The sequence below is a fragment of the Macaca fascicularis genome, chromosome 9, assembly GCF_037993035.2.
Source record: "Macaca fascicularis isolate 582-1 chromosome 9, T2T-MFA8v1.1".
Lineage (NCBI taxonomy): Eukaryota > Metazoa > Chordata > Mammalia > Primates > Cercopithecidae > Macaca > Macaca fascicularis.
The window spans coordinates 12,750,019-12,772,789 of record NC_088383.1 but is presented as its reverse complement, the minus strand read 5'-3'; the positions used below and the strand labels follow the sequence as shown (position 1 = coordinate 12,772,789).

The following is a 22,771-nucleotide window of genomic DNA, read 5'->3' as shown; positions in this document are numbered from 1 at the left end:
ACTCGGAAGGCAAAGGTTGCAGTGAGCTGAGATCACGCCACTGCATTCCAGCCTAGGCGAAGGTTATTCTCTCTCCCAGTTCTTGGGAAAAGGGAGACAACACCGTCTCAAAAAGAAAAGAAAAAAGGATAGGCCGGGCGCGGTGGCTCAAGCCTGTAATCCCAGCACTTTGGGAGGCCGAGACGGGCGGATCACGAGGTCAGGAGATCGAGAGACCATCCCGGCTAACACGGTGAAACCCCGTCTCTACTAAAAAATACAAAAAAAACTAGCCGGGTGAGGTGGCGGGCGCCTGTAGTCCCAGCTACTCGGGAGGCTGAGGCAGGAGAATGGCGGGAACCCGGGAGGCGGAGCTTGCAGTGAGCTGAGATCCGGCCACTGCACTCCAGCCTGGGTGACAGAGCAAGACTCCGTCTCAAAAAAAAAAAAAAAAAAGGATAATTTTTTTTTTCGGATTTAAGCATTAAGATAAAGAGTTTTGTAAAAGCAGAGAATGATTTACAAGCATCACTTGGGGGAAAAAGTGGGGCATTTAGGATTCATCTTTCTATTACGATTTTGCTTTGAGATATGTTTGGTCCTTCAAATTACCGTGAACCATTTGACCTTTAAGAAATGACATCATATTAATTACGGCAAGGAAACTAATGCCTCTCCACAAACTGGGTTTGCCAACATAAGTACACCTATGGGTTAGTTTAGCAGCAGCTACAATTTGAACTTTGTACAAAACATATGGCTTTAATTAGTAGGGTTTTAGACACAAGAAATGACCAGGGTGACAGTCAGTGTAACCATGAACAAACAGAAGAAATTATGAATAAATAGAAGGAAAGGGTATAACCATTTAAAAGAAAGTAACTGAGAATATAGCATGCAATGCAAAAACAAGCTTAAGAAAAAACTCTTAAATTTATTTTTCAAAAATGTGATTATGGCAACAAATAAACTAATATGCAGTCCAGTTCACCCTACTCACAGTGAAATCATGGGGTCAGTGAAAAATACACTGTCCTCATCCATAGAGTATTTAAAATGCCGGTTGTATCAGGACCTTCTGTTATTGAACAGTGTATGGCATCTTGCTTTGTAAAGAGGAAACAGCCCTTATAAATCCTTTAAACCAATCCAGCATTAACAGGAGTAAAATTTACAGTAACTACTTTTGAAAGGTAAAATTAAAGCACCTATTTAAATTAAGATCATCAAGAATCTATGAGGTTATTATTCATGAGAATAAGAGCCGGATGAGACTAAATATTGCATTTCTAAGGAAAAAATTATAATCATGCACTTTATGTAATTTACAAGGCAAATGGAATACTATGAAAAATGCCCTCCACAGCACATTTAAGTCTGAATTTAAGTAATACTCAATGGGAAAGAAACAGGCTCTGTTACGGTGCTGGCGGAGACATAAAAACACAAGGGTGTGACTGCTCAGGGCAGCCCGTCCCATCTATTTTTAGAGGTCTAAGACTCCAGCCTTAAATAGTTTTGATAATAACGCTTGTGGCATAACTCAGCGTGTAAGACATAGTCTGGGAGGAAACCGGTTCTTTTCCTGCTAACCTCCTTCACTGGTTTTTCCCTATTAATTCTGAGATGTTGCTTGTGGAACATGACAGTCAGGTGGATCTTTAAGAATCTTTTGCTTCCTTCTGTTGACCTCAGAATATGCAAAACTAAAATTAAGTGATAAAGGAGATTAGTTTTCTAAAAAGTTCCATCTTTAGTGAAGTCTTGCTTACTTGGAAGCAGGGAATATTACTTTAATTGGGAACAGAGGAACATTTTGTTAAGGAAAAAGCACTTTGGGTTCACCAAAATATCATGGAGACGTGCCCTTAAGACACTTCCATACTAGGAATAACAATTTCTTGTATCATCCGTCAGGATGCTGAGGTGGCTCTGTCTGCCCAAGAATAGGAAGCGGGGGCATCCTGTAGTGACTTAGGAGGGTGTTCAGAAGTTTCTATTTAATAATGATACATGTGGACACACAGGATACCTGTGCATGTATATGTTGACACATATGTATTTAAAAACATACACACACAGGCTCAGGCAAACATGGCCCAGACCGCAGAGTCTGATGAGACTTGCTTTCTCAAAATTACCGTTCTGTTTCACTCCCAAAACTCTAAGGTTTCATTGCAGTTTTCAGTAAAAAACAAAACTGGGCAAACTAAATTACGTCAAGAAACAAAAGCAAAGCTCCATGATGCCTCACCCTTCGAAAACAAAAGCGAGTATATTAAGACATTACAAAATGTAACAAGCATTTTTTTTTTAATTTTCTTAGAAAAGGCAGGGAGAATCCTGAGTGGAAGGGATCTGACCTTTCATGTCATGTACTTCGAGAAAAGGGTAGATGAGACTCAAGAATGATAATCAGACCAGTCCTGCTCCTCCCAGCCCCCAGAAGATGGCATTTACACATCACGGACACCCATGGGTCTAAGGTTCTTGGGTTCTCAGTTCTTGGGAAAAGGGAGGCAAGCCCCCGGCTGGATTCTTTCAGGGAAGAGTCCTCTGTTCCGGTGGCTGGAGCCGCTGGTGCGGGCTCAGCCCGGAGGCCCCAGCCTGGCACCTCTAGACTCTGATGCGCCGCAGAGGGCAAGGGGTCCCCTGCCACTTCCGTTTTAGGCCAAACAGCTCCTGCGTGCAGCGACTCTCTCACCCTCTCTTCAGGGTGGACCGGAGCCCGCGCGGCCCTCACGAGCTCTCCCTGAGCAGCCCCAGCTTCCGCAGCGCCTCCCTGCGGGCCTCCTCCGAGGAGCCGCGCCCTGCGAACTGCACGGTGATGCCCTGCGGCCGGGGCAGGGAGTCTGCGAGGCGCCAGTCCTGGGCACCGTCGGGCTGCCGGGGCCCGGGGAAGCTCTGGCGGGCCCGCGCACTGGGCAGGGCCGGGCCGGGGCGGAAGCAGAGGGACTTCCCGGTGGGCGCGAAGGCGCTGGGTGCGCTCTTCAGGGCCTCGTGCGCACTTGGGAAGCCGTTGGCCAGCGCCGGGCCCCGCGGAGCCTGACCCCCTGCCCGGAGACTCTCAGTGGGGCCAGGCAGGCCCTGGCCACGTGCCACCTGCTCCGGGGAGGAGCTGCCCCCCGGGGCCCCCTCGCCCACATCCCCTGCGGCGGGGAAGGCGCCGGCGTGGCCGTGGATGGTGGCCAGCACCTGCGCCCTGCGCTCCTGCACGCTGACGGCCGCCCTGGACAGGGTCCTGTGGGGCTCCCGGGCCGCGCCGTTGGTGACGATGATGTTGCTGGGGAAGCGGGGGGCCTTGGGCTGCGCCGGGCGACTGGGCCCCGGGCCGGGGTCTCTGCTGCGGGGCCCCCAGGCGGCCGGTGTCCTCCACTCCTCGGGCCGGCCCTCCCTGGATGGGGATGTGGGCGAGAGGGCTTCGTTTCCTGCCAACCTCTCGGAAATCTTCTGCGCAATAACGAGGGGCGTGGGAACGGAGCGCAGGAGTCTGGGGTGCTCCGCTGGCGGGGAAGGGGCGCGCAGCTCCCTCCTAGGGGGGTCGGGGGTGCTGGGCACGGGCGGTGGTGCAGGAAGGGTCTCGGGAGCTGGGGGGTCCGGAGGTGGAGGAGTCTCAGCATCTTGTTTCCTGTGCTCCTTCCCGGCAGGTGCAGGCCCTGGAAGACGAGGGAGGAGTCTGTGAGCCACCAGCCCACGTGAAAGTAAATGCATGACGTTCCCTCTGGCTGAACTGAAAAGAGCCTCAACCTGGACCTGACACCAACTTCCCCGGTGCTGCCTGTGAGTCAACTCCTCTCTCCCGGTTTCCGGGACTAGGGAAGCAGAAGGTGGTATATGTCATGCGCATGACCTCACTTTGAGAAGGGACAAATCACGATAACCCTGCAAGTCAGACAGTCGGCACCTAGGAGACATCCCCTCCATGCGGGCTGCTGAGGCTTCAGCCCCTAAGGCTAGGACAGGACGCAAGTAGTGACCAACTCATCAGGGGAGTTTACAAAGGGGAAACTGAGGCTAGAAAGTGTGGCACACACCGACACCAGCAGGTCCTTCTGGATGAAGGACATGTAGCTGTGTCACTTTCCTCTATGACAGAGAACTTAGCAGGCCTGCCTCTGAGTCCTTACATAGCATGTATCAATCACTGATCACCTGGCACTGCCGTACTTACACACCTCTCAATACAACACTGGGCCGGGTGCGGTAGCTCATACCCGTAATCCCAGCACTTTGGGAGGCCAAAGCAGGTGGATCACTTGGAGGCCAGAAGTTCAAGACCATCCTGGCCAACGTGGTGAAACCCTGTCTCTACTAAAAATACAACAATTAGCGGGGCGTGGTGGTGTGTGCCTATAGTCCCAGCTACTCTGGAGGCTGAGGCAGGAAAATCACTTGAATCTGGGAGGTGGAGGCTGCAGTGAGCTCAGATGGCACCACTGTACTCCAGCCTGAGCAACACAGTGAGACTCTGTCTCAGGAAAAAAACAAAACAAAACAAAAAACACCCTGAAATTCATAACTTGTTATGTTCATATCTTCAGAATCTCACAATGTATACTCTGTGGGCACTTACAATTGTTATGAATATACCAGGTGAGGCGGCTCACACCTGTAATCCCAGCGATTTGGGAGTCTGAGGTGGGAGGATCACTTGAGCCCAAGAGTTCGAGACCAGCCGGGGCTGGATAGTGAGATCCCATCACTATAAAAAAAAATGAGCCAGGCATGGTGGCACACACCTGTAGTGCCAGCTACTTGGGAGGCTGAGGTTGGAGGATCATCTGAACCCAGGAGTTGGAGGGTGCGGAGAGCCAGGACTGTGCTGTTGCACTCCAGCCTGGGTGACAGAGTGAGTTCCTGTCTCACAAAAACGAAAGAAAAATTATTATGAAAATATAATGTTAGAGAACTGACGGATAGGTGTAGCTGATTTTTCAAAGAGTGTTTTCCTTGGCATGACTATGTGATCTCACATTTTATATAGTAAAAATGTCCAGTACATTACTTCTCTGAAGAGATGGCTGCAAACCAAGCTCCATATTTACATGGAATCCATAACTGTAGTCTATGAAGTTCTGAGTAATACATAGCCTTGCTTAAAAGACATATGGGTACACATGTGCACACAATTTATTTCTAGTGGCTTAAGACAAATGACAGTATTTTATCCTTACCAGGGCAAAAATAATTTTTTCCTCATCCCTTCCAACATTAACCCCTTGGCCACATTTGTTTCCAGTATCCTTACCAATCAGGGAAAAAAAACTGGAAGATATTTTTCTCTGCCCATTTCCCTGCAGCTCAGGGATCACCAACACACCTGGTACTGGTCTGTGGCCTGTTAGGAACTGGGGCGCACAGCAGGATGTGAGCAGTGAGCAAGCGAAGCTTCATTTGTATTTACAGCCACTACCCATGGCTCGCATTACCAAGCTCCACCTCCTGCCATGTCAGCAGTGGTATTAGATTGTCTTTCTGTTTTTGAGGCAGGGTCTTGCTCTGCCACCCAGGCTGGAGTGCAGTGGCACAGTCTCGGCTCACTGCAACGTCTGCTTCCTGGTTCAAGCGATTCTCGTGCCTCAGCCTCCGGACCAGCTGGGACTACAGGCATGAGCCCACGTCCAGCTGACTTTTATATTTTTAGTAGAGATGAGGTTTCACCGTGTTGGCCAGGCTGGTCTTGAATTCCTGGCCTCAAGTGATCCACGGTGCCCAGCCTGTAACACAGAATAATTACCTGGAAGCCATTTCCAGTTTTCCTTCTTTCTGTGCGTGTGTATGCATTGTGTATTAAAAAAAAAAAAGTACTCTCCGCTTATGTGCCCAGTTCATTCCATTCTTTATTCTAGTCCTTCTGGCATTTCCCTTTGCCGGACAACGAAACTGCCAAGGATTCTTTTCCCCTATAAGAATCTTGTAAGACTCAACAGCTTCTACTGGCAAGCACAGGGGAACACAGAAGAAGTATCTCTGGGTCTCACAGACACCAGCAAACCATGTTCCAGGGCTGGCCTGTGCTTCCCCCTCACCTGCTGCCTGCGTCTCCTCTGGGAGGCCCTTGGCTTCCCCGGCGCCAGGTGCTGGCTGCACTAAGTCGATGACATCTTCAGGCTCGGAGGGACTGGAGGTGCTCTCCTCCAGAGACGGGGAGCAGAGGCAGCACACTCCCCCATCACACAGCACTGGCTCCTCAAAGTCCTCGTCCAGGGAGTCAATTGTCTCCTCAAAAAACAGGAGGACGTCCTTTTCCTCATGGGTGAGGTACTTCAGGCTCTCATCATCCTAGAGTATAGGTTTGGGGATTGGGAACAGAAGAGAGAAAACAAACAGTGGCTTCACTAAAGAGACAAAAGCCGAAGCAAAGTTGGGATCTGTCCGTAGCCCAGGGCGGAACTCACTGTGTCCTGAGAATGCCCTGCCATGCGGGGTGCCCCTGCCACACAGTGCCCGCATGTGCCTCTCCATCGCCCAGATGGAAGAGAACGCGCTCCGAAAGGCAGAGCGAATAACAACGCCTCAAAGCTCTTAGAACAGGCCCTCGCCTTGCGGTTCCTAGCAAGTCAATGACAAAAAGCAGCTGTTCGGGGCACACTGGACAGCTGCTGTCAGCCTACTGCCATCCCACACACTTGCTTTTCCATCATCATGGGAAACCTCTGCTTAAAGATGGTGGACTGAACTCGCATATTTATCTCCTTTCTCACCAGAAACCTTACTAAAACAAAGGGTTTTTTTTTTTTTAAGGCACAAATCACAATGACAAAATAACAGGAAGAGAGATGGTGGAGCACGTTGTCATCTTTGGGGAATCTGAAGAATTCAGGAGCCAAAAGCAGGGCAGGTGGAGGGCAGGACAGGTGGAAACTGACTGAGAAGGCCCAGGAAAGCCAGTGACCCACCTGCTGTGTCCCACAGAACTGCCCAGAAGCTCCGGTCCTGGAGGTGCTGAGCAGCTCTGGAAGTGTGGGCAAGGTGATGGCGAAGACGGCCCAACTGTTTGAAAGTCTCTTTCAGAAGCAGCGAGCTCATCCTGGCACAGAACTAGCCACTTACTCGAAAAAGGTGACAGAGGAACCCTGAAGTGGGGCCATGGGTGCAGTCAGGTGACCGCCCTCCAGACGGAGGACTGTGCACAGCATCTCTGGGGAATCTGAGGAATCCAAGAGCCAAAAAAGGCTGATCCCAAGGGTTCCCCAGCAAGGTCAATCCACAGGTAAAGACTACAGTCAACGAATCCCCGTGTAGAACTGCACAGTAGTTTCTGACTGTCCTACTCTGGAGTATGTGCAGATATCTAATAACCGCCGAGCATCTGAGGAAAACTGTGACCGTGAAAGAGCTATGAAAACCAAAGGACAAAAAAGCAACTTACAGGAAACGAACTATGTGGAGGGATGGAAAACTTCAAAAAGGCTATCGTCATCAGTTGTCAGGTAAGAGGGGATACTGAATCCACACACAGCATGATGTTTTCTTTACAGGACAAAAGAAGACTGTTAGAAATTTAAAAAACAACACTAACAGCAGAGAACAATGAAAAACTAAATAAAAGCCTAAAAGATAAAGTTGTGAAATCATAAAACTACGAAAAGAAAGGGTAAGAAAATCAAAGGATAGATCTGGGAGGGCCACTTTGTGAATAATGAGAGTTCCAGAAAGAGAAATCAGAGAAAATGAGAGGAAGAAATTATAAAATAAACAAAATAATTCAGGGAAATGCCCGTAAACAGGAGCACACGAGTTTCCAAATTGAAAGGGGTCCTTAGTGTACAAACTAACGAATAAAATCAAACAGACCCATGCTGAGGTATGCATCATTGTGACATTTCAGAATACTGAAAACCAAGAAAAGATCCGGAAAGCTTCCCAGAGTGAAAAAGCAGGTCACATACAAAAGATCAGAAATCAGAGGCCAGGTGTGGTGGCTCACACCTGTAATCCCGTACTGTGGGAGGCTGAGGTGGGTGGATCACTCGAGCTCAGGAGTTCAAGACCAGGCTGGCCAACATGGTGAAACCCTGTCTCTACTAAAAATACAAAAAGTAGCTGGGCGTGGTGGCATGCACCTGTAATCCCAGCTACTCAGGAGGCTGAGGCAGGAGAATCACTAGAACCCGGGAGGCAGAGGTTGCAGTGAGCCAAGATCGTACCACTGCACTCCAGCCTGGGTGACAGAGCAAGACTCTGTCTCAAAAAAAGAAAAAAAGAAAAAAAAAAAAGATCAGAAATCAGAATTTGATAACTCCCTGTGTAAGTTATGTAAGAGAATATCCTTGTTTTTAAAATGTACTTCTGTATTAAGGGGAGCATTATGTAGCAACTACATTCAAATGGTTCAGAAAAAAAGTGTGTGTGTGTGTGTGTGGAGAGAGCGCATGTTAAAATGTGGAAAAAATTTAAAAATTGGTGAATCTAATTAAATGGTATGTGGGAGTTCTCTGTGCTATTCTCACAACTTCATTAAGTTTGAAATAACTTCCAAAAAATTTAAACAAACAAAAGATCAGGAAACAGAAAACTGCAACAGACTTCTCAGCAGCAACACCAGAAGCTGGGAGACAATGAGGGCTAAAAACCCAGCTAAATTCTCAACTAGAATCCTATACATAATCCCATTATTAATTAGAACTGCGGAAGAATAAAGGTGTTTTTAAGACACGCAAGGTCAGGCCGGGCGCGGTGGCTCAAGCCTGTAATCCCAGCACTTTGGGAGGCCGAGGCAGGTGGATCACGAGGTCAGGAGATCGAGACCATCCTGGCTAACATGGTGAAACCCTGTCTCTACTAAAAATACAAAAAAAATTAGCCAAGCGCGGTGCTGGGCGCCTGTAGTCCCACCTACTCGGGAGGCTGAGGCAGGAGAATGGCATGAACCCGGGAGGCGGAGCTTGCAGTGAGATTGCGCCACAGCACTCCAGCCTGGGTGGCAGAGCAAGACTCCGTCTCAAAAAAAAATAACAAAAAAACACAAAAAAACAAACATGCAAGGTCTGTAATCTGATCTCCCATGCCAGCCTTTCTGAGGAAGCCACTGCAGGGTAGTCAGGAAGGGTAGCTGTTCCTCTCAACACGGAGTAAACCCAGACAGAAGTCACAGAGCCAGTTAACAGGAGCATCCACATGAGAAAGCCGCAGGGAATCCCAGAATAATGGTGGCTCCCTGGGAAGCCACCTGTGCGCTCAGCAAGTAGTCCAGTTCACAGCAAGCCTGAGGGCAACACAGGAAATCACGCAAGCAAAGAAAACTGAAACTACGATCAACCACAGAAAAACTAATGTGAGAGAAAGCATTATCATCTATGTCCAGCGATATACACACCTATACCATAACCGAGTTGTCTCAGATTGAAATTATGCAAACTTAATACACACGGAAAAAAAACCTGAAAGGATATACAGCAGTATGTCAATAGTGGAGTTAAATAACAAATAGGTAGAGTTAAGAGTTGTTACCTCCCGTGAGTATGAAATGGAGGTGGTACATGTGGACTGATGATTTTATAAATCTTATAGACTATTTGACTCTATAATACTATGAGCGTGGACCTTGCTTCTGCTGTGTATTTTGTTTTGTTTTGTTTTTGTAGGGGGATGGTTTCACTCCTGTTGCCAGGTTGTTGAGTGCAGTGGCGCGATCTTGACTCACTGCAACCTCTGCCCCCAGGGCTCAAGCAATTCTCCTGCCTCAGCCTCCTGAGTAGCCGGGACTACAGGTGCATGCCTGTGCCCTACTAATGTATTTTTTTGTCTTATCAAAAATGATTAAGAGCTGACCCATGTGGTGTAGACTGATGCTTTCCACACTGTGATCTGCGAGATACTCAAATGCCCACCTACCCAAAGCATCTAACTCCCAGGCCCATACAGAGCCTGTGGTCTATACAATTTCAGAGGCTGTAGCTGAAGGCATAGTATACTGTTGTTTTGGGGATGAAAACACAAGAACACATGCAAATTTCTCAAGCTAGCCTGGTCTTATTAGCTTAATCCTGAGAGCAGGATGGCTCAGGAAAAGGAGAGATACCTAGGCACGGCAGGCAGGCAGAACATTGCTAGGGAGGATAAGCAATGCGCACCCGTTGGGTATAAACCTACACATAATCGCTGGGTCTGAAGACGTGTGTCTGCTTGGGTGGGCGGACACAGCTTTCCGAAGTGGTTGTACTGACTGACAGCTGCTTTCAGCAGGGCTGGTTGCTCTGGCGCCCCGAAGGAGAGAAATGCAGTCATATTTCACTGTGATTTTCAATGTCATTTCCATGAAGACTAATGATGTTGAATTTTTTTTCTCCATAATACCGGTGAGTAGTACTCCTCTAAAATGCTTGGGATAAGAAGTGTTCTGGATTTTTTCACATTTTGAAATATTTGCATATACATAATGAAATATTTATGTTTCACATATGCCTTTTGTTGATTTTTTGGAGACCACGTTTTGCTCTGTTGCCCAGGCTACAGTGCAGTGGCACGGTCACGGCTCACTGCAGCTTTGGTCTCCCCAGCTCAAGTGATCGTCCCACCTCAGCCTCCCCAGTAGCTGGAACTACAGGCAAACACTGCCATACCCAGCTAATATATATATATTTTTTGTAGAGACAAAGTCTTGCTCTATTGCCCAGGCTGGTCTTGAACTCCTGGGCTCAGGCGATCCTCTGGCCTCAGCTTCCCAAAGTGGTATTATTGGAGGCATGAGCCACTGTGCCCAGTCTGTAATAAGTCTTGATATCTGGCAAAGTCCTTCAGTTTTGTTGGAATTCTTAAAGTCTTCCTTCTTTAAGTCTGTTCAGCTTTCTTAGTCCTTTTTTATTTCCATATAAATTTTAGTATCAGCTTGTCAATTTCCATATTCACATGAACACACACATACCCCTGTTGTGACTTTAATTGGGATTTGCAGAGAAGTTTCTCAAATTGGAAAGAACTGATGTCTTTGCAATCTTTTCTTGATCCATGAATATGGCACATGGCTTCATTTATTTAGATGTGTGGTTCTCAGCGTGTGGTCTTTGGACCAGCAGCAGCATCTGTGAACTTGTCAGAAACATTCTTGGGTCCAATCCCAGATCTGCTGCATTAGGAACCCTCAGGCACTGGGCCTGTCAGTCTGTGTTGGACGCAGCCTCCAGGGAGTCTGATGCGCTGACGTTTCAGATGCGCCGACGTTTCAGATGCACAGATCTGGTCCTTTAATTTCTCTCAATGATTTCTCATAGTTTCCAGCGTAGACATCTTGCACGTTTTCTGCCCTGTGTCTTCCTAGGTATTTGCTATGGCTCCGCCTACTCTTCACAGTTAACTTTCCACCATTCTCTCCTTTATATTCCTCAGGAGGTATGGCCAACTCTTTGGTAAAGGGTCAGGTAATAAATATTCTGGGCTGTGCAGGCTTTAGGGTAGCAACTACTCAACTCTACCAAGGTAAGGAATGAGCCTCACTTTTGTTACATTGAACTTTATTTATAAAAGCAAGGAGTGGGGGCAGCTACGGGCCACAGGCTATGGTTTGTCGCTTCTTGCTCCCTGCTCAGGTCCATCACTGGCTCTTCCTAGGTCAGCTTCTAAGGCAGCGACGCCCATCTGTGCACGGCTGCATCTCACCTACTTTCACGGCTGGATTTCAAACCTCAGCCCACCCCCACGGCATCCCCTGAATCACAGCCACACACACGCACCTGCTAAGCACACAACCCAATACGACAGTATAAATCATGCTCCTGCTGTCTACAGCTTACCACCCAACGAGGGCTTCAGGTAAGAACATCAGCAACTGCCCTAGAGTGTGGAACTCCTACGACAAGGTAAGCCTGGGGTGTGATGGAAACACAGCGTGCATGGTTACCAAGCCACACTTCCGGGGAAAGGGGTCTGTGCAGGAAAAACTTCAGAGAGGAAATGACACGTCAGTCAATGGCCTGGAAGAACTGGATGAGAGTTACGCAAGAAGGAACAAGGCACAGTCATCCACGCAGCATTTTGGAAAGATCATGTTGGTTATAGTGCAGAAAATACTGAATATGGGAAACAATTTATTATTATTATTTTTAGGAGTCTCGCTCTGTCGCCCAGGCTGGAGTGCAGTGGCACGATCTCAGCTCACTGCAGCCTCTGCCTCCCAGGTTCAAGCATTTCTCCTGCCTCAGCCTCCGGGGTAGCTGGGACTACAGGTGCACGCCACCACGCCCGGCTAATTTTTGTATTTTTAGTAGAGGTGGGGTTTCACCGTGTTGACCAGGCTGGTCTCGAACTCCTGACCTTGTGATCCACCCACCTTGGCCTCCCAAAGTGCTGGGATTACAGGTGTGAGCCACTGCACCCAGCCCAAAATCCATTTTCACCGAGCCAGTCGGTGAGCAGCTTCCCAGGTCCTGGGAGGCTGAGATTCTCACATCTTCAACCTACCCGAGTCCCTCTAGGGTGAGGGGCTGGAGTGAGTGCTGGGCACCTGGCGTGTATCCCAAGCACCTTCTCTGTGGTCAGCCTGGCCTTGTGCCCTGAGTCCTGAGGCAGCGCCAGCCATGCTGTGGGCTCCGTCTGCTGCCTAATCCTGGGGGACACGAAGCTGCCCTCCACAGTGAACCCGGATCTGCCTTCCCTGGGAGGGGAGGAGAGGAGAGGCAGAAGCAGACTGAGCTGGTGGGGAAGGGATCAGGGCCTCAGGGTCAGAAAAGAGGCTTGTGGCCCTTGGCAGGGAGATTCCGTCTACCCCTCCCCCGGGAGATGCTGGGAAGAAACAGATGGCCTGGGGGAGCAGGTCACTGCAGCAAGGGCAGGGGCAGGGATGGGCGGTGACTGCAAATGGGTGAGGATTTCTTCTCAGGAGATGAAAACATTCTAAAATTGACTGTGCTGATGTTAATACACTATATGCCATTGAATATATACTTTAAACGGGTGAACTGTATGCTATGTGACTTGTATCCCGATAAAGCTGTTACAGTAAAAAATCCCAAAGCACAAGGCATTGCCTGGTGGTCCCCGGAGGTGGCAGAGAGCTGGAGCCCGCACTGGAGGCTCCTGCAGGACTGGGTGCCACTGGAAGAGGCGTTTGCTAATGACTCAGGTCCCTAAGAACTACGTAGATAGGAAATGAGGAAAAGCAAAAATAGCCGCTTTCTTGGGCAAGAGTGAGTTGGAGAAAGCGTAAGTTTGTCCCTATTAGTTGGAATGGTAGAAGAAGGCTGACAGCAGAAAAGAAAATTCCCTTCTCAAAAAAAAATTTTTTTTTTTTTTTGAGACGGAGTCTCACTCTGTAGCCCAGAGTGCAGTGGTGTGATCTTGGCTCACTGCAACCTCCACCTCCTGGTTCATGCGATTCTCCTGCCTCAGCCTCCCAAGTTGCTGGGATTACAGGCTGCACCACCACACTCGGCTTTTTTTTTTGGGTATTTTTAGCAGAGATGGGGTTTCACCGTGTTGGCCAAGCTGGTCTCAAGCTCCTGACCTCAATTGGTCTGCCTGCCTCAGCCTCCCAAAGTGCTGGGATTACAGGCATGAGCAACCGTGCTTGGCCCAAATGATGTTTTTAATGTACTGGTCTGGGCTGTGGAGTAAATGGCAGTTCTTTAAGGCTACAAATCTTCAGATGTTAAAAGAACAGGCTAGAAAACCATCCCTCACATTTTTTTTTGAGACGGAGTCTCACTCTGTTGCCCAGGCCGGAGTGCAGTGGTGTAATCTCGGCTCACTGCAACCTCCACTTCCCAGGTTCAAGCGATTCTCCTGCCTCAGCTTCCTGAGTAGCTGAGACTATACGCGCCTGCCAACATTCCCAGCTAACTTTTTTTAGTAGAGACGGCGTTTCACCACATTGGCCAGGCTGGTCTCGAACTCCTGAACTTGTGATCTGCCTGCCTCGGCCTCCCAAAGTGCTGGGATAATAGGCGTGAGCCACCGCGCCTGGCCCATTCCTCACATATTCTATCCTACCATGCTGACTTCAAGAAATGACAAGTCTCTGAAGGAAATGTTGCTTTGCTTCGAGAATGTGAACAATGTATTTTTACCCTAATATGTATGTTATGATTTTGAAGAGATAATTTCTAGTGCATTCAAACCAGAAAATTCAAAATGCTGAACGTACTAAGGTAATTATAATGCACCAGAACAAGCCCCCACGAAGAGAACAAAGTCCCAGTCTAGCTGATCTCTGATGACTCCTGCACAGAGATAACAGAAAAAAGGTCTATCCAAGCTCCATCCAACCTCTGAGGGCAGCAGCCCAATAAAAAGCTGGATGATAACTTTTTAAAAAACTGCTAGCAACAGGTCCAAAAGTCAGCAATCCTAGCTATTCCTATGCCAGCATAGATTTGGGACAGGAGTTCTGTTTTTAGAGAAACGGTAGAATAAAATCTTTGGTTGGTTGAACAAAAACGCTGAGAAGGCTTAAAGTACGTGTACTGAAGTAACCTCTACCTAAAAAACAGCTGAATCGGCCGGGCGTGGTGGCTCATGCCTGTAATCCCAGCACTTTGAGGCCGAATCACTTGAGGCCAAGAGTTCGAGACCAGCCTGGCCAACATGGCAAAATCCCGTTTCTACTAAAAATACAAAAATATTAGCCAGGCATGATGGCATGCACCTGTAATCCCAGCTACTCTGGAGTCTGAGGCAGGATAATTGCTGGAACCCAGGAGGCAGAGGTTGCATTGAGCTGAGATTGTGCCATTGCACTCCAGCTCTGGGTAACACAGCAAGACTCCGTCCTGGGGGAAAAAAAATTGCCGGGTGCAGTGGCTCACGCCTGTAATCCCAGTACTTTGGGAGGCCGAGGCAGGCGGATCACCTGAGGTCAGGAGTTTGAGACCAGCCTCAACATAGAGAAACCCCATCTCTACTAAAAATACAAAATTAGCCGGGCATGGTGGTGCATGCCTGTAGTCCCAGCTACTTGGGAGGCTGAGGTAGGAGAACTGCTCGAACCTGGGAGGCGGAGGTTGCAGTGAGCACCGCTGCACTCCAGCCTAGGCAACAAGAGCGAAACTCCATCTAAAAAAAAGAAAGAAATTTGGTTTAACTGCAGACTAAGATAATTGTGGTGACTCTTTGTGAGGGATTAAAAAAAATGAAGCAGCAGAATTCATCTCGAGTCTAGACCAAAAAAAATGATAAAAAAGCTGCTGATGGCTAAGAAAATGTCTGGAGATGAGCCAGGCGTCTCTGAACCCCCGATGTCCTCGGTCAGCAGCCTGGGCTAGCTGGTACTGGGGTATTGGGCAGACTGTGATCTGATGTCGTCTTACAAACACTACAGTTGGCTCTCTGACACTCGAGCAATACTTTATTGATTTACTAATCCAGCCTGATGAGACCCCCCCTCGGAGCTGAAACAGAATAGGGACAGAGAGAAGAAAATGCAGCCGCTTCCTGCGAGGCTTTGAGTGCCGCACCCGCTTCGGCAACCTCGGAAGAGAGACTGGAAGTGCAGGTGGAGCGTCCCACGGTTTTGGGACAAAGGTTTTATTGTGTGTGTGGTTTTTTTTTTTTTTTTTTTTTTAAGATGGAGTCTCCCTCTGTCGCCCAGGCTGGAGTGCAGTGGTGCGATCTTGGCTCACTGCAACCTCCCCCTCCCGGGTTCAAGTGATTTTCCTGCCTCAGCCTCCGGAGCAGCTGGGATTATAGGCATGCGTCACCACGCCTGGCTAATTTTTGTATTTTTCGTAGAGACAGGGTTTTACCACGTTGGCCAGGCTGGTCTCCAAATCCTGACCTCAGGTGATCCACCCACCTTAGCCTCCCAAAGTGCTGGGATGACAGGCGTGAGCCACCACACCCGGCCAATTATGGTTATTTCTAGCTAGACCCTGTTGTCATGTTTCAAGATGGCTCACTTAAACCTGCACTTCTGGCAAGAAAGAGACACAAATCCATGAAGAATGAGATGCGTGTACAGTTTTGACTATAAAACCAAAGAATAATGGCTTCAAAAGATGACAGCTGGGCTCCTGGGCCACCTTACATGTCTTTAAACTGGTAATACGGATCTTGCTCTCTTCTCTCTCTCTCATAGAGAGATCTTGACTGAGACAGACACACCCCAAGTGTGTGGCATTTGAGACGCTCCGAGACCCTCATGAGCTCGGGTCCTCCATGGCTGCTTCGCCACTACATTGTGAGTTCCCGAAAGGGGGCAAACTGAGTCTTATCCCATCACCTCTCAGTTCTTATATGCAGTAGGCATTGATGAAATGCTGACTGAATTGGCCTTTTAGAAAAGCTCCTGAGTCATGTTTTAAAGCAGTTGTTTGACCAGGATCATTTGGATTCTAGCTGGCTGAGACGGCAGGATGAAAGGGCGGGATTATCACAGACTGGGCGGCTTCTCCCTCCTGGCTCCTCTGGTTCAGTGTCCCCTCCTGAAGTCACAGAGCAAACAGCACACTGGATTTCTAGTGCACGCCTCAGACTTTGCTCCAGCCCAGCCATGTGGGAAGTCCCCCAGTGCTTGCCGTGCCTTCTTAGCCCATGAGCCATGTGTGGGGCCAAAGGTGTCAAGTGCTCTGGAGGAATAGCGTGGCTCAGAAGCTGCTGGCAGATGCCTGGTCACAGACCGCTGTGTGACTTCAGTGCCACAGCACTTGTGGGTGTAGGGAGAGGGGGATTCAAGACAGAACTATCAAATATTAAATCCTAAAAACTCGCTCATAAATTTGGATCATTGTTTTTGCCCAAGCCAGAGGTAAAAACAAGTAAGAGGCAGACTTGGGACCCCAGGCACCCTCACAAAGGCAGCCATGGTGTTGGAGCTCCGCTCCTTGGGAATGGTGCCAATGGAGAGCGCTCCGCCCTTTCCGAGCAGCCAAATCCTATTTTCTTCTAGAGGAAGCTTCGGGATGTGTGAAGGCAGACCCGACTTCAGGACCTCATTCAGAGCGAGAGCCTGGGAACACTGGTATGAGGCAGCACCGTGTCCTCGCCGTGCACCCAGGGGGTTTTGTGAGATGAGGTGAGCCCTGGAGACACTGGCCTTAGAGGGTGACGTTGGTAACCAAACACCCAGAGCCGCCTACAGGAGCCATGGAGAGGAGAGCTGCCACCTATGGACGTCTCCAGCCCTTCTCGGGCCTTTTATTTTGTGCCTGCATCACCTCTCGAGGTAGGAATCTCCACAAGCACGCTCCCGACATTGTTAGGAAGCACCGCCTTGCACACACATCAAAGCCACCCTCTTACATTTCAAAGGAAAAGACATAATTCAAGGGACACATTTGTAGCCACATATTGTAAGATTTGGACAACTAATTCTAGTTCTACCTATACCTTTCATTAAAAAAAATTCACAGGCAGGATTCTTTACCAAAAAAATGCACGCACACAACCAGCCTCTTGAGAAATAAAGACTTCATATTCACTGCCCTCTTACAACAGCTTCAGTCATAATTGTGGCCATACAGATAGCCTCGATAATCCTATTTAAGTGGCTATTTTAACTTTAAAAAATATTCGAGATCATCTTCTAGAATTTATTTGTTTTGTGTAGAAATAGGGGTCTTGCTATGTTGCCCAGGCTGGCCTTTAACTCCTGGGCTGAAGTGATCCTCCTGCCTCAGGCCTCCCAAGTAGCTAGGACTACAGTTGTACGTCACCAAACCTGGACGCGTTTTAAATTTTCAACTTGCACTGTCTCAGGAGAAAAGTTTCTAATGAGCAAACATCTGTTATATACCAGGTGACACTCCAACTGGCACTGAAAACTTTAGGGTACTCTCAATTCAAATCAGGCGTTCATCTTTTATCTTTTAAGAATAACATTTGCTTAAAAAAAAAAACCTCTATAAATGAGAACGAGGTTTTCTTTCTTAAGAAACCTACAGACTGACTAGGTTATGTTTTACTTACATGTCGTACAACCTAGAGGCCTAAAAACGCTGTTGACTGACGAATCTTTCATGACCTTGGAAATTAAAGGACACCGCTTAATTAAGAAACCGCTATGGTTGATTTTTGTTTTAAAGAGAAAAGTCACATTAGAAAAAAACACCCGATGAGTTAGAATAAAACTTACAGCTCCTCTTAGAATTTACACTTCCAAAAAAGTGGAGTATGACATTTAAAGACGCTGTAATGCTGTGATAGGGACTGGCTGCTAAGTGCGGCTCTGTGAAAAGTGTCATGTGACTGTTTAAAAAACTTTAGTAGGAAAAACACAAAAATTAGTCGGGGATGGTGGCACATGTCTGTAATCCCAGCTACTTGGGGGGCTGAGGCAGGAGAATCGCTTGAACCGGGGAGGCAGAGGTTGCAAAAAAAAAAAAAAAAAAAAACAAAAAACTTTTAGTAGGCTGGGCGTGGTGGCTCATGCCTATAATCCCAGCACTTGGGAAGGCTGAGGCAGGAAGATTGCTTGAGGTCAGGAATTCTAAATCAGCCTGTTCAACATAGCAAGACCTTATCTCTACGAAAAAATTTTTAAAATTAGCCAGGTTGTAATCCCAGCACTTTGGGAGGCCAAGACGGGCGGATCACAAGGTCAGGAGATCAAGACCATCCTGGCTAACCCAGTGAAACCCCGTCTCTACTAAAAAATACAAAAAACTAGCCGGGCGAGGTGGCGGGCGCCTGTAGTCTCAGCTACTCCGGAGGCTGAGGCAGGAGAATGGCGTGAACCCGGGAGGCGGAGCTTGCAGTGAGCTGAGATCCGGCCACTGCACTCCAGCCTGGGCGACAGAGCGAGACTCCGTCTCAAAAAAAAAAAAAAAAATTAGCCAGGTGCGATGCTACCGCACCCATTATCCCAGCTACTTGGGAGGCTGAGGCAGGAGGCTCACTTGAGCCTAGGAGGTCACGGCCACAGTGAGCTATGATCATGCCACTGCACTCCCACCTGGGTAACAGAGCAAGACCTTGTCTTAAACAAACAAAACCAAAAATCCACTTTAGTTGTCATTTAAAGTTAAATGCCATATTTTCTCATTTTGCTAGTTCTAAAGGAAAGCGCACAACTGTGAAATGAAAAATAAACTTAGCTCAATAACTGTCCCTGGAGGAAAATGCCTGAAAACAGTTAACAGGCCTGAGGGGAAGGCAAGGAAACACTACCAGAACATTCCTCCAACATCTGGAGGAGAACAGGTCTAAGGCAGGATACAGCAGAATTGTGTGATCCCAGACACACACCATGCAGACATAACTTCATAATGAGTGGGCTTTACAATGCTGTTTCCATTATTCTACCCTATGATATACAGGGACAGGCACGGCGGGGAACAGAACATCACATATACCACAGGAGTGCTACTGGATGATGTAACGGATAGGAAAGAAATGGGTACAACAGGAATCCTTTAATTTAAAATCAAACTCATGCCCATAAAACTGGCAGAATGAAGAAATGTGTGCAATACCGAGGAGGAAGGAATGTTCCCTTTTAACACCTCACCTTTAGCGATCAAAGAACCTCTACAAAGAAGAGAAGGAGGTGGAAGGAGGAGCATGGATCCAAATAGGATAGGGGCGGCAGGATGAAGGGGAATGGCGCCCCCCGTGGACACTAACAGGACACCAGGGAAGGAGAAGCCGGCACCAGCGCTGCTCGGGTGCTGGGCATTTCTTTGAGACGGAGTCTTGTTCTGTCACTCAAGCCGGAGTGCGGTGGTGCGATCTCAGCTCGCTACAACCTCCACTTCCTGGTTCAAGTGATTCTCCTGCCTCAGCCTCCTGAGTAGCTGGGATTACAGGCGTGCACCACCACACCCAGCTAATTTTTGTATTTTTAGTAGAGATGGGGTTTTGCCATGTTGGCTGGGCTGGTCTCCAACTCCTGACCTCAGGTGATCCACCCGCCTCGGCCTCCCAAAGTGCTGGGATTACAGGCGTGAGCCACCGTGCCTGGCCAATCAAATAATATTTATCGCATATTACCATAATGGTTTTAAAAAAGAAAATATGTAAGTGGGGGTCTAGAAAATTCCGTCATTACTAGTAACTACCCGATACCAAGTATATCTAGCTTCAGCATAACTGGGGCTAATTTTATGGCACAGTGTATCTGAGGGAAACTGGTGCTCCCACTGGAGGAGAGGACCCGAGAGGCGCCCCCAGTGGTTCCTAGTGAGGCCCGGGGGCTCGATTCTGTCCTGTGTTCCTCCCTCTAGGAGTGAGTGTCATGGTCTCCCCTCTCCTGAAAGATGAACGTCCTCACCAGGGAAAGTACGAGATCCTCTCAACTTTACAAACTCTTTTTGTAAAGTTCCCAAAGCTATGCAAGGGTCTGGATTCTGAGAAGGATACAAAAGCATCTTTACTTGCACAGAAGTGAAACATCTGCTTGAGCGGGCCGGGCGTGGTGGCTCACGCCTGTAATCACAGCACTTTGAGAAGCCGAGGCGGGTGGATCACCTGAGGTCAGGAGTTCAAGATCAGCCTGGCCAACATGGCGAAACCCTGCCTCTACTAAAAATACAAAAAAAAAATAATAATACTTAGCCGGTGTGGTGGCACATGCCTGTAATCCCAGCTACTCGGGAGGCTGAGGCAGGAGAATTGCTTGAACTTGGGAAGCAGAGGTTGCAGTGAGCCAAGATCGCGCCACTGGACGACAGAGCGAGACTCTGTCTCAAACAAACAAACGAAAAAAGAGTGAACTGTGTTTATCTTGTGAGCTGTTGAGCAGCGCTCCTGTCTGGGTTGGTTTCTGCCCAGGGCCTGGTCCTGCCTAGGTCTAAGCAGCCATGAGTTACTGGCCATAGCAAGGGATTTGCCCCATGACTATGGGTAATGCTCTGTATTTGTGCAAAATTTAAGATGATTAAAAATAACCATTTCACAAAGAAGTATTCCCAAACATCAAGCTATTGACCCAAAAAGATCTGGTAAGATATTACTTCAAGGGAGAGGGACTGAGGCAAAATCCACCAACCGAAGTGCAAGAAAGCATGAAAAAAAAAAAACACTCACCAAAGTGAAGCTTCTGGAGCGAGAGCTGCTGCTTCGACTCTCCAGGCTGCCGCCTCTGCTGAAGGCTCGGAGCCTGCAGTTGGGGGACGTGTCCGAGTTCATGTCAGATGCGTCTGATTTCTGGTGGGTTACAGGCATCTCCACATAGTCATCAGGGCTGGCTCGATCAGAGGAAGCAGGGCAGGAGCCAGCAGCCCATTCTGCGGCAACAGCTCACTCCTAGAGACACCAAACACGAATGACAGTGGTCAGTGAGCCTAGACTGTAAAACGCCTCCATCCCTCAAAAACATGGCTTAGATGCATCTCCACTCTCAAACTCGATCATTAGGGTAAAGGGGATTGGGAAACGCTAAGTCAACCGGTTTGAGGATGCTGACTGCCACTTCTCTTTTATATTGTTAACCATTCTGAAGACATAAGAATAATTAAAAAAAATTTTTTTTTCAGAGATAGTCTTGCTATGTTGTCCAGGCTGGCACTGAACTCCTGGGCTCCAATGATCCTCCTGCCTTGGCCTCCTGAGTAGCTGGGATTACAGGCACGAGTCACCATGCCCAGCCGGAATAATCTGAAGGAAAGATGGGTATATTCAAGATGACTTTGCTGCTGGAAATATGACAGAATAATGTGGCATCTTCCTCTGCACTTCCAAGCTCTTTCGCACTCAGGCTCTCCCTGGCTTTTCTGTCTCAGACGCCATAAACTGTGGTTGCTTCTCCAGCTCCGTTACAGTTCACACTTGAGGGGAGGTGACAAGAGCTAACGTGTTACCACTGGGAGCCTGACTGATATCTCCGACACTGAGGACTCTACAGAAACCTCAAGTGCTATTGCAATGTGTTCAGAATAAGTAAAGTACCCCCGGTTAATACTGTGAGGAAGTTCCCATCTTTACTTCCAGGAGCAAAGACACTGAAACTGTCCCCTGTAAGCCGCTTAATTTCATATAGTCCTCTGACCGCCCCCCAACCCCAGCTACCTTTGTTTTGAGGTAAGGTCTTACTCTGCCAACCAGGCTGGAGTGCAGTGGTAAAATCACAACACACTGCAGCCTTGACCTCATGGGCTCAAGCAGTCTTCCCACCTCAGCCTCCTGGGTAGCTGGGACTACAGGCATGCACTACCACACCCAGCTTATTTTTTGTAGAGACAGGGTTTCGTCATGTTGCCCAGGTTGGTCTTGAACTCCTGAGCTCAAGTGATCCACCTGCCTTGGCCTCCCAAAGTGCTGGGATTACAGGTGTGAGCCACCATGCCTGGTCCTCTGACCCTTTTAGCAGGAAATCCAGCCCAGCCCCTGAATGGCGTGTTAAGACAGTTCAACAGACCTTCTAGAAGACCAAAGAAGACTCATAGGAATAAGCCTCTTGCTGATTAATAGAAACATGACCACTTGTGGACAAAATGCAGTCTGCCTTGAACACCTTTAGGGGAACCCTGTCATTTAAGACTTCAAGCATTACCATGAAAACCTCCTCTGAGAAACCTTACAGACAACTCTGTAAAACAGATTTAAAAAAACACATTTCTGCTCAATCGGTACACATCAAATGGCGATTAAGAGCAAGGCTAGGAAACCAGAAGATGATACGCATATACATAAATTTGCCACTACTCCAAATAGTGAAAAAAAAAAAGACAAAATCATGGTCCTAGGAGAGCTGGTGGGCTGTGGAGCCGGAGAGAAAGGCAGCTCCCTTCCTTCATCATCTCCGTACATTCCCAGAGGCCCTGGAACGACCTAGATGGTGTTACACACAAAGCCCTCCTTTCCCCATCCCACCACTGGGATGGGAGCAAATGGCCACACTCGGGTGTACAGAGCAGCTCAAGTAACCAGGTCTTTCCGCCATTCCCCTGAAGGGGCTGGTTTTGCCAAATGCCAGAGCCACATT

The 22,771-nt window shown here is 48.2% G+C and overlaps 1 protein-coding gene and 1 long non-coding RNA gene across 7 annotated transcripts in view; one reads left to right on the top strand and one right to left on the bottom strand.

Annotated features, from left to right (window-relative positions):
- Window positions 1-893: 893 nt before the first annotated feature.
- PROSER2 (proline and serine rich 2) overlaps window positions 894-22,771 on the bottom strand; it is a 48,997-nt gene continuing 27,119 nt past the window's right edge. For 3 of the 5 annotated variants that reach the window (XM_015455544.3, XM_015455545.3, XM_005564618.4), the window contains 3 exons: window positions 20,875-21,093; window positions 6,009-6,261; window positions 894-3,635 (listed from right to left, as the gene is read on the bottom strand). In XM_015455544.3, the coding sequence (XP_015311030.3) occupies window positions 2,719-3,635; window positions 6,009-6,261; window positions 20,875-21,012 (1,308 nt within the window). In that variant the 5' untranslated portion in view covers window positions 21,013-21,093 and the 3' untranslated portion in view covers window positions 894-2,718. Of the gene's footprint in view, window positions 3,636-6,008; window positions 6,262-7,351; window positions 7,453-20,874; window positions 21,094-22,771 lie in introns of all 5 variants that reach the window. The other 2 variants (XM_074001015.1, XM_074001014.1) reach the window with 1 other exon arrangement.
- On the top strand, window positions 3,626-21,734 carry LOC123575522 (uncharacterized). 2 transcript variants are annotated; one of them, XR_010577834.1, is made up of 5 exons: window positions 3,631-3,759; window positions 11,530-11,730; window positions 15,989-16,090; window positions 16,799-17,074; window positions 21,324-21,734. It is a non-coding gene; the product is annotated as an uncharacterized lncRNA (long non-coding RNA). The 2 variants fall into 2 exon arrangements; XR_012417463.1 differs by lacking the exons at window positions 15,989-16,090; window positions 16,799-17,074; window positions 21,324-21,734 and adding an exon at window positions 6,724-7,412 and having other exon boundaries at window positions 3,626-3,759; window positions 11,530-12,710.